The sequence below is a fragment of the Psittacula echo genome, assembly GCF_963264785.1.
Source record: "Psittacula echo genome assembly, chromosome: 5".
Taxonomy (NCBI): Eukaryota; Metazoa; Chordata; class Aves; order Psittaciformes; family Psittacidae; genus Psittacula; species Psittacula echo.
This window is the reverse complement of record NC_137739.1, coordinates 51,493,811-51,506,020: the sequence shown is the minus strand read 5'-3', so window position 1 is coordinate 51,506,020 and position 12,210 is coordinate 51,493,811. Positions and strand designations below refer to the sequence as shown.

At 36.6% G+C, this 12,210-nt stretch overlaps 1 protein-coding gene across 1 annotated transcript in view; it reads right to left on the bottom strand.

The window, feature by feature from the left end:
* MIPOL1 (mirror-image polydactyly 1) overlaps window positions 1-12,210 on the bottom strand; it is a gene marked incomplete at both ends in the record, with an annotated part of 163,482 nt that overhangs the window by 113,787 nt on the left and 37,485 nt on the right. The window contains 2 exons of the mRNA XM_080618211.1: window positions 8,422-8,592; window positions 8,852-8,885. Coding sequence (XP_080474337.1) covers window positions 8,422-8,592; window positions 8,852-8,885 — 205 coding nt within the window. The remainder of the gene's footprint in view (window positions 1-8,421; window positions 8,593-8,851; window positions 8,886-12,210) is intronic.

The following is a 12,210-nucleotide window of genomic DNA, read 5'->3' as shown; positions in this document are numbered from 1 at the left end:
ATATTTATTACGTCCTACACTTCAGTTACAACCATCTACCGCTCTGCTGAATATAAGTAATCAGCTTATCATCATTACTTTTCCCTTATATCCTGTTACTGCCAGACCTAAACTTCTTTACTTGCCACCTCTCTTCACCACTTAACACACATGTTGAATCAAATGACTGTGAAGGGTACTGCAAGGCTAGAAGAGAGGTCAATATTTCACTTTAGGGACTCTGGGGGATGTGGGAAAGGGGCATGGGGGAAGTCAACAAAAAGCAGTTCTATTAATTCATTTTAGCTCCATGTCCCACAATATTCTTAGTCAACTACTAATGTTATGGTAGTGGCACCATCAGCAATATAGTTTGGCTACTATTCTTTTAACATATCTCCACTGCCCAATTAAATCTAAACTTTACATACTGTGTAACATTTTTTGTTATCTGTGCTACTAGATTGAAACATTTTTTTCCTTGGGGGAACCAAGTTTATCTACTTCTTGTGGACAGGTCCAAAATCTTCACCTGAAAAGTCTGCATATAAAGTAGTTTAATAATTTTCAAAGTAAAAAAGGTTGAATACAAATGTACTGGAATGCTTTCTCCAAAATCACTGATAGCTTGCACTTCCCCTTAGCTGTTTCTTTTTTTTTTTTTTTCTAATAAATCTGATTCTACTTCTTTAAGCCACCATCTCATTTTTATCCTTAATTTCATCTAATACACTTGCAGAGCTATAACATAACTAATTTTTAAATTATTATTGGATTAATTTTTTTTTATTATTATTTCTATACTTACACATAATGAAGCTTTGAACTTTTATCTAAAATTCTCAATTACTCAGAAATTTTCACTGAAGAAACAATTTGCACACTATTTTGCACTGGGGGCTTGGGGAGCACTTTGTAATTTATCTCACCTGTCTCTTATGCTTTGTTGCACTTTGGAGTGCTATCTGAGAGCACGAATTGGATTCTTTTTTGATGAAAGCAAACTCAGAGATACACTCCAGGAATGCACCTGGTGCATATTGACACAAATGAGTATTCAGTTTACAGGACTCGACTACCATATTCCAATGTAAGAAACAAACAAAATCCCACAAAATGCAACACTCACAGACCCCTGAAACATCTTAGTTTGGGTGTCAGATGCTGAGAACTATTTCATACCTCAGATCAATTCCTATTTGTTCACACTTCTTGCTAATACAGATATAATCGACCACAAAGTTGCAACTCTGAACATTCAAGAAGCAGTAAGTAGGTAAAAGCAAGTAGAATGAACCCTCAAGTTAGACATATTAACCCTGTCAGACACTACATTAAATATGAAACAACAAAAATCTTGTCACCTATCTAATGAATTTTTGTGCCAAATCATCCAGCTATGCAAAATAACAGTGAATGTTTGCAAAAAAGATTTCTTGGAAATTCTTTTTCTTTTTTTTGTCAAATTAAAGAAAATCAGAAACATTTCATCCAACAGGTAAACAAACTGAAATCCAGTTTAACACTCAATACCTAACTTGAAACTGTGAAGTGTTAAGTACCACAGAAAACTTACTTCAGGTACCTCTACAATAGTTCTGGTACCTATAGAACTTATTTCATGCACAGTGATCCAGTCTCCTCTTCAGAGGGAATACTATTTAAATTCTGCTTGTGTCATATTGGAAATTTCCTCTACAGTTGTTGCTACTAAAACAGGCGATCAATAAGCATACAAAGCATTTTTCCTCTCTTTCATCCTAGGGTTTTGACATTAAATATTTAAATTAATTCTAGAAATTGGTTTGGAAGTCTAAGCTGTGTGAACCTAGAGCTTAGCACCATGATAGATGAGTCAAATAGCAATTAATCAAACAAGCTGGCATGCAAATTTACTATCATTTTTGAAGAGGTGAGGAGTTTCTAGGTACTGAAGAGAAGATGCATATTTGACTGGAAATTCATTAAAGTTTACAATTAAAGACACAAAGCTGGATTATGCCCTCAAATACTATGCAGACATGTATTTCCTGAATTCTGCACAACACATTGTTTGCAGAGGAACAACAGGTGATTTAACAATGCAAACAATGATGTGTCTCAGGGCATCATTCAGCCAAAACGTTATAACAGTAAAACGAAGAAATGTGGTCGCAATTAAAAATTTGCTTCAGAAGTTCAAAAAGACCAACCGTAATCCCTCTCTTCAAGGAAACATTGCAATAACATGTACATATTTATTCATACTTAGCATTCATGGACTAAGTACAGAAGTTCAGTATAAGAGCTCCTTGGGGTAATTCCCTTCAGATCCTCCTCTCGCTTCCACTAATGACCTATCAGCTGACCTGCACTCCCAGCTGTGAGAAGCATTAACTCAAAACCTACAAGACCTTGTGCATCCAAAACCTGAAGTCAAATTGAGGAATAAGTTTCAAAGTTCTTAGTTTCGCTAGTGAAATTCTGACTCGAATGAAATCAAAGGGAGTTTCATGCCCTACTAACCGATACTTGCCACAAAGAAATCACCACCTCTGCTACATCAAAAGATGATCTGACACTGCAGATACATATTTATAATGTCCCCAAATCTTCTCCTATCAGCCTGTTTGAACATCTCGCCTGTCCTCAGCTTTCTCAGTGTCTTGAGAACTGAGTTACATACAGTAATCAAGGATAACATGGCACCATATGGTTAAACAGGTGTTACTCTTCTAGGGAACATCCTACACAAACCATAAAACTCAACACAAGACATCAAGAGGATTTTGTTTGGCCAGTTTCCTCTCTATTTTAGTCTCCAGTGGACTAAAATTTCTACCTCAGGAGAAAAAATTACTTCACACATCTGAAAGTAGCCAAATACTTAACTATTCCACTAGAAAATATTCATGCTCCGATATATCCAAGGTAGAAAGTCAGAGCATACCTAATCATCCCAGACACTAAAGAATTATAATTTTTCAAGCTGGGTTTGCTTTTAAAATAAGTAAGGAGGCAAGTAGGGAAGAACCTGCCCTTCTGTGAGATGCAAAAGATTCTCGATGCTCTTCAGCATCATTCCCAACAGTTTTATTCCATGCCTCCCAACTACAGCAGTCACTGGGTCTGGAGCTTTGAAAATTCTGTAAACAGTGAGATTCACTTGGGTTATTCTGAGAAGCAGTGAAGAAAACATGGATTTAATTATGTTCAGTACAACACGGACTTCCTAAACCACTGATTTATTAAAACTTTCAAAGGATTACCTTTATTTAGGTACACAGGAAATGAAATGTGGCATTATAAAGCGCCATTCCAGTGCAAAAAAATCAAATGGAAAACCAATACTGCTAATCGCAATTGCTTGTATAACTTGTTTTTTTGTGATCTTTCTCCAGGATACCTTTTACTTAGCATTACCTCCAAAGAAGAGATGCCTATGAGGTTTACCTGAGGTCACAGATGTGAATACCAATAAAACCAACAGCCATTTTTTTGATTCATGTTTCTTTTCTCCCTGCAGTCTTAGTGTGACTTTAAATTTTAAATCACAATTTATTTATACTTTTAATCTATTCTATATTTTATTCCTTATCCCTGTTGCTTTCTCTCAAGGCTTGCACTAAATTTACTGGACAAAAGGAGCATCTTGCAGAAAGCTCACCTCTCTCTCTTTAACAATCCTGCTGGCAAGTAATTTCCCCATACCCATTCATCTGCTACCTCCCAGAGAAAAGCACTGCAAATGAGGGTATCAGGAACTTGCTCTTGCCTGCCCAAATGAAACCCACCATAAAAGTGAAGCAGCATGGTCCTTGGATCCTCAGACTATAATAAACATCCCCTTTACCTGCACTTCTTTCTTCAAATAATCCCATGACCAAAACAATCAGTACCCTATAGCAGCTGTGTGGTTTACAAACAACTGCAAATAGAGTGTCCTATCTTTTCTTCTCCGTTCCCAAATATCAGTGACAAAATGGAAAAGGTAGTAGGGGAAGCATGCTGGCAGAACACCTAGGAGAATACTACCAAATGTGCTCCTGCCAACCAAAAACTCGATTGGTAACCTTAATCAGGAAGGTCAAGGAGTACCAAAACACAGAGTTTAAAACTGAACTGCTAATTCAAATTATGAAAAATAACATCCCAAACTGTGGTTTGGGTTGTGAAGGGATCACGTCTATCCTAAGATAAGAGAGTCATGAGACACTGTAACCCATCACCTGAGTATTCCCCAGTTCAGGGCTCAAGATCTGTAAGTAACTTTTTTCTATTTACATGTGCTTTTGTTGTTTTTACGCTTCATACGGCTCTTGGGTTTATTAGTTCAGTAAGACCTGTTCACTCGTGTGCTGAGAATGCCTTAATGCTCTGTGAATCACCGATAACACAGAGCTTTACACCTTATTTGGTGTAAAAGGAGGAAAACTGCTGGAGCAAAGCATAAAAAAAAAAAGTTAGCCAGAAGCTGGCTTGTTGTAAGCACAGACATTTATCAGTTATTAGTCATTAGTCGAAACTGATAATGATGGGTTTTTAATGATGATAAAGCACTGCCTGCTGCCAAACAGTGCCTCAAAATGGAGAAAGGTACTTAAAACTTGCTTCAGATGAGCAGCTGGGTGCATGCCAACTTTTTACATGAACAGTCATAAGCATGTTCCTGCACAGCAGGATGTGATCAAACTATTCAAAGCTGTAAAACCAGGTTTGCTTGCCAGTTATGTTATTGCTTCAAGATCAGTGCATTACAGATGGTACTTTGCCAGCCATGAAACCACTGTTTTTCCTTAACAACAAATTTTACACTATTAACATATAAAACTCTGTATAAAACTGACTGTTCCCAATTAAAATAAAAAAAAAATTAACAACCAAAAAAAAAAACCCAAAAAAACCCAAAAAACCAACCCCACCAAAACAGAGCCACAACAAACAAGCAAAAATATCCCCCCCCCCCAAGAGAAAATAAAACCACTCTTCCTCCCCCAAACACAAACCATTTACAGTATTAAAGTTAGGACTGAAAACATATCAAACACAGTCTCCTGGAGTATAAGCCATCTCTTATTTAGCTTCAAAAAAATTACTTCCGTCAAGCTGTACCAATTAATAGGTCCCCTTCTCTAAAACAAAAGAAAAGCAATTGTAATGACTTATTCAAGACCTCAGTTTCAGCTGCCAACGCTGTAATCATATTAACATTCCTGTCCAGAAGGTGTGATGTGGTTAATAGGTGGTTGAGACATTGCACTGTATTGCCTCCTGCTGGAAACTGCTTCTTTAAAAGTATTTTCTGAAGATCACACAATGTAACTATGCCACATGTAATCTTCATTAAATGTCTGTCACTACAAGAAAAAAAATTTAAGAAAGGCAGAACTGTAGTACAACAAACGGAACAACTGATTTTATCCTTGAATGGGTTAAGACAAAATTGAATATTACAGACTGATGTTTTAGTTCTCATGACAGCCAGCATCTTTTTCCATTTTCCTTTCAGAGGATCAGTCATAAAACAGGCTCAAGCTCCCCAGTATAACACAGTATCTGTTAACTAACAAACATATCTTAGCAAATACAACCAAACAGTTGAGTTTGTTTTTTTAAGGGGGTTGGTACAGGAGAAGATGGATGTCAATGTTTAGCCACGCTTTAGTTGTTTGGTTTTTATTCACTTGAAAATACATACTAAAAGTAGTATCAAATATTTGAGTTTATACCATTTTATTTGTTTTCACACATACAAAAAGTAGTTTGCATATTTGCTAAGCAATCTAGTGAATGATCTAAGATTACATACACATGCACAGCTCAGTACAGTTATAGAAGTGCCTCTATCTGCTTCCCAGTAAGAAGTAACTTTCACATTTGAAATCTCAAAAACATATGCAGAGGCTCTTTGGTGTTACAGCTTAAAAAAAACCCCAACATTTTCATGACCTTTCCCTGAAATGGACAGTGTTCTTAATTTTTTGAAGAATAAAAAAAATTATTCAAGTAAAATTCAAACAGAAGAATCACAAGTAGCTATTGTCAAGTATGCTGCAAAGCAGCCCCATTAAATATAATTCAACAGTATAACTACCAGAAAAAGTATTCCAAAACCAAAAAAAAAAAAAAAACCCCAAAAAAAAAACCCAACAGAAAAACCAACCAAAAGCCTCCAAACCAAAACACTTTCAAAGACTAGCTGGAAGTCATTTGGGTTTACCTGGTTATAGGAAATGTACAGTTTATAGTGTCTGTTCTCTAGGAATGTAACCTATTCCTTGAATAAAATTGAAGAAATGTGTTCAAGTAGTGAGGGGCTTTTGTGTTATTGTTTCTTACTCGGCAAATTCTTACTATTGTTTCTTACTTACCTTTTCCAGATAGCCACAGCATGCTAATGGTTTACTCTATTTCTGCTTTGTCTTAGCCTGTTCTCATCAATCCCTCCCTCATACCTGAAGTCACCTCCACCAAAAAGAAAGATTTTAACCTGCAGATGTTATGAATGTCTGAGGCAACCTCAGATCTAAATTCCAATAATTTGCATTTGTTATGCTAAGCATATACATCCCCTAAATTATATCTAGTCCCTTTGTGGTCTAATGTAGGAATCCCTCTCCTATTGTTCTTGCTGTTAGAACTGTAATATTGCAATGTTAACAAAAGACTACTAATAATTCAAGTACGGTATGAATTCCCAAGGAATCATCAAGTGAGAAATGCAGGTTGAAATGGTAGCTTCAATTACAAGGACCTATTTTCTAGATTCAAGAGTTACAGCCATAAAAGCATCAAAGATGCGAAAACAAAAAACATGACCAATGATATTAATTGCAAACAGTATCACAGTAGTACAGCTTAACACAAAATATTTAAACTTTCATTCAGTGAGGATTTATTATTTTATTCATTTATTTTTTTAGCTGCACTATCTACTTAACATTACCTGTGCTTTTTGCTGACAGGCCTAAAGATGACTTTGCTAGTTGCAGCACTTGAGCCATTACTATATAAAATAATTATCTTTAATAATTCCCAAGCTGATTACTTGGGAAAAATACCTCCTTAAACAGGCTGCTTAAAAATCAATTCAATGAAAATGCATATTAAAATGCCCTACAACAACATTCTTCTGACATTCACAAAAGTTTTATCATCCAAGTGTGCCTGAAAGTCCACTCTGCAAACAAGCAAAACCTGACAAAATAAAAATACAAGTACTAAAAGATCCTTCTCTCTTGCTGAAAGTTTTTCTATTATAAACTGCTTAATTTTCAAACGCCCTGTGTAAAGAAGAAAGAACATAAACTCTTGGCAGGACTGTTGGATGTTCCCCAGTAGTTATGCTGCTCATCATTATTACAAAAGCAAAAGAAAGTAGACTGAAAAAGTGAAGTCCCACCATTAACATCTTCCAACATTAACAGCCTTTGTAGTACATACTGGATAGAGACACAACATATTTTAAGCACCAGGCAGTTGGGGCTTTCAAGGTTAAAGTAAGGCAGAATGCAAGAACAACAACTGCAATAACGTGAAAATCACAGGGTGTGTAGAAGAGACTTTCCAATACAATAGGAGACTTTCCAATACAATATGAATTTAATCTACATTATCAATAGCATCCAAGATCACAAACCTGACTTTAAATCTAACAGAAATTAGTTACATGTGAGTGAACTTTAGTAACTCACATAAAAAATCTAAATTTTCAATATTGGAAGAGTCAGATGACATTTCTTGCCTGGGATTAATACATCAGGAGTTTCATCCAGTCTAAATCCTTGCATTTCCCCAGGAGACATCTCCCCTAGTTGCACTGCTCCTCCCTACAGCCTGGTCTATTGAGTTACGTCTAGGTTAAAATCCAAGAATAAAAACTTTGCATGTGTGTGGGGAAACACAGCAGAAAAACTTTTCCATGATACGGTAAAAGCAAGGAGACTGCATGGTGAAGAGAATGAAGACAATATTGTTCTGTGAAAATAGGAAATGGCAGGGAATGATTCATCTGAGCAGAAAAAGGACCTCAGGTTCTTTTAAGTCACGTAGCAGAAGTGTAAAGACTGTGAGAGTCAAGCACCACATGCAGTTTTTATCTCTGAATGTAAAGCAACAGATAGATGAATTGCTTGCATTGTTACATGCTTTACTAATTATCTTCCTTTAATGTATATTTCTGCCACTTTTAACTCTTTACAGATCCTTGAGACCAAGCTAACTGTTATCCAGTGCATTATACCAACACAGCATACAGCAAAACTAAGCCTTTAATAGCTTTTTAGGTTGGTCAATACACTGAAAATAATTTTGCTTTAAAAAACAGGAGACAGCTAGTGCTCAGGTGAATCATTAATAAGCCCTTTACCACAAGGGCTCTCTTTGAGATTTTCAATAGAGAAAAGTCAAAAAAAAAAAAAAAAAAAAGTGGTATTGAGTGATTATATACTTGTAGAGACTTACTTGATACAAAGCAGCATCCCGTTGTTCTATTACTGCATTCATTTCCTCAGCTATTATTTTCTTTTTACGTTCTTTGGTCCTGTGTATTCGATTCAGAATTATAGCTCCATTCTTCAGTATATCTATTCCTGTGTCTGCATTGTTTATTCTGTTCAGTAATTCCTGTAATGTCTACCAACAGCATTATATGTTAGTCAGACATGAAGTTTTAATATATTTTATTTAATATAGGGTTTTAATTAATAGGCACATGTGAATTGTAAATTGACTGAGTGAAGTTATTGAATTTTCATATTGCAGCAAAGATGTACATTATTAGTGTGTCAATTCTTCTTTTTCCCACATCTTAGTTCTTGAAACCCACTCAATTGAACTTAAGCCTCTAAGATATAAGACTGACATCAAGAAATCTCCTCAGAGAATGGCTTACCATGTCATTTTCTTCAGGGTTAATATTTTCTAGCCTAGAAAAAAGGGACACAGAAAGCCTGATCAGTAGCATTTCCTTAGTGCAGCAAAATGAGTTCGCTTTTTAAATCTTTAGAACCTCAAGTAATTTCATTCTACTAGTCTTTAGAGTCAACCATGACACTGAACATATTAAAGTGCCACCTGCTCGACTCCATCTTTCAATAATGCTCCGTATCTTCAGCACTGACTTCAGACTGTTAAGTTATTAATGTTTACTGCTATATATGACTACAAGGATCAATTGTTCATATGTGCTTAGATGAAGAAAGTTCCCCAGTGATAGAAATGACTGATGCTTTTATTGTATTTATTTCTGGGCTTACAACTTTTACCTCACTTTGTATTTTTGTTGTTTTTACTGCACCCCAAATAAAACAGGACAGGACTTTTGTGGAGAGTTCTGTGGTGAGGTGTGGTTTTTTTTTTTTTGTTTGTTTGTTTCATTTTAGAGTAATTCTTTTTTCCACCCTTCTCTTCCAAAATGCAGAAAAAAACCGAGTTGAAGTTTCCTTAGATGTATTTTTATTTTATATCTTGCATAAAATAGCAAGCTAAGCCAATTCTCTGCAAGGTCCTTATTTAATTCTAGAACAACCCCCTTCCCTCTGCACTTTCCTCTCTTTCTATTTCAACAGAACATATATTGACCTGTCAAATACAAAGATGATATGAATTCAGTCATACAGCACTGAACACTGGCTATGTAAAAGCAGTGAGTAATAGCACAAAAATCTAACAAATGAGATAGTATGCATTTTATTTTACCCAACGTTAGTTATATGGACAGCACGTTATTTAAAACACTTATGCATATTTTAAAATGGAAGAGATCTCTTTACTGGAAAAATGAGCATATTAAAATTACCTTACTGCTCCACTGCTAGTTACTTAATGGTGATTCCTACTAAAATTAGTTCTGTCACTAGCATGCGATATTTTAAAAGACAGATGTAGTACCACTAAATATCTACTAAACAGCAACACACACTTTTTCAACAGTGCTATGACAGGTGCTGCTCTGAAGCCAAGATTTTCGCTAGCAAACATCGTAGAGGACTTGACAGCACACTAGCACCTTTTACTTTAAAGCATTAGTTTTCAGATAATACAACATAAGGCATAGTAAATCAACCAGTACAGGAATTAATTCTTTAAATAAAAAATAAATAGTTCAGAATGTACTACCAGTGTACAACAGCTGGTATATTTATATGGAATTCATAAGCAGTAAGTACTCCAACATATACAGTAGAAGCAGAATTAAACAAAATAAAAGCTAACCTTTGCTGGGGTTGACTTGTATTCATAAAACAACACAAATCATAAAATAAAAAATATAAGACCAAATTCTCAGAACTGGCTCCTTGACTTGGCTCCTTGATAGAGTTTGTTCCTGCTTTAGGTTTTTACATTGCTCTAAGTGCCACTTCATGTGGGACTTAAAAATGGATCTCCAGCTAGTTTGTATTCACAATGAAAGGAATGGTATTTGTCAAACTAAATTGGCAGGACTGACCTGGCCTCTCCGGAGGACTTCTACCCTTCTAAAAGTGTGGGTCAACAAAATCACCCAGCTGACCAGCAGGCTGCATAAGCAAAACGCCCTAGGGAGATTGGGGTTGGGAAAAAGAACAGGAACTTTTACCGTACGTATAGCCCTTCAGCATATTACTGCCAGAAGGGGTCTGTCTGTTGGTATACATACACCTCGTTAGCTGATGATATTTTTTAAGCAGCAGCATCCAGAACTATGTTTGCCCTGCTGCCTCTCCCTGTGCAAAAAGCAACCCTTAGATCTCATGATGTTAAACAGTAGTAAACAAGAATTCCTTTGCCCCCCATTTCTACACGTATTCTGCTAACATAACACCTAGGGCCAACAGAACTGAAAGAATTTTGATTGTTACTGTTAAAGAGAACAGAATTGCTCCAGCTGCTAATTTAAAGAAAGCACTAAAGCATTTGATAAAGGTTGGCAGGCTGTTCAATACTGCCTTCTTGTAAAGATCTCTGATTAGAATAAGTGCAAAGCAGATGGAAGGAGTGACCTGTGCTCTAGAACTTGATGAGTGAAGCATAAGTAGCCAATGTTTTTAAAAAACCCCAACTCTATGTGCTTCACATCCGAGACAGAGAACCTGATCTTTTTAACCACCAGCAGAAAGTATTAAGGGTGGTAGTTGGAAAAGTTTCAAGATTCCAGAAGAAACTCCAAAATTAAATAAAATAAACCCACCACCTTTATTCCTTCCAGAGGATTAGTGGAGTGGTAAGGTGAACTCAAAGAAAATTCCATTCAGCCACAGTAATAAACTATTTAGAACAAAGAGGCTGAGAAAAGTAATCTCCTCATGGGATTGACCGCTTCCGAGAATGTAGCACCTCAATTTGACTCTTTGTCACAGTCTTGGCTTTCTCCTCCCAGTGCAAAATGGCAGACATCCAGGCAGATACAGAAATGCATGTCTTGTCACCTCAGCTGAGATATTACTGCAGTTACTAAAGATGCCCAATGTTCAGAAAAGCCTGAGTGCTGGAGCCAGGCTGGTGTTCTAGCAGAAATCTTGGCTTCACTCAACCATTTCTTGTTAGCAAGGTATACAGCTACATGAATAAGCATCCTGTAAACTTGGAACAAGTAGACAAGAAGAAAAGCAGCTGACCATGATGGAGGCAATCCTGCCTTCTTGGCTCTATAATGCCCCAAAATTTCAAAAACAGCAAAGAACTTTCTGAAAAAAAAAGATAAATAATATAAAAAAAAAGAATAAATCCCTCCCATCTGCCCCACAAACCAGTAATGACAACAAGAAATGTCATTTCCTGGGCATGACTCTTCCCAATGACCTGCCATTGCCACAGTCGGTCTTTGTAATACAGAATGGGAAACCCTGGAAAATACTGGAATAGTATGCATGCAGTCTGGCAGGGACAACCTTTGAATTAAATTGTTTTTGTCCCAGGTGTAGTGTCCTGGCTAGTCCATTGTATTTTTTACCTGCTGTGTTTGTGTTCTCCACAGGGAAATCACCTATGCCAATTCTGAGATTGTGAATTGGCAAGTATCACAGTATCACAGTATGCTAGAGATTGGAAGGGACCTCAAAAGATCACCTAGTCCAATATCCCTGCCAGAGCAGGAACACCTAGATAAGGTTACACAGGAATGTGTTCAGGCGGGTTTTGAATGTCTCCAGAGAAGGAGACTCCACAACCCCCCTGGGCAGCCTGTTCCAGTGTTCCATCATCCTCACTGAGAAGAAGTTTCTTCTCAAGTTTAAGTGGAACCTCTTGTGTTCCAGTTTGTATCCATTACCC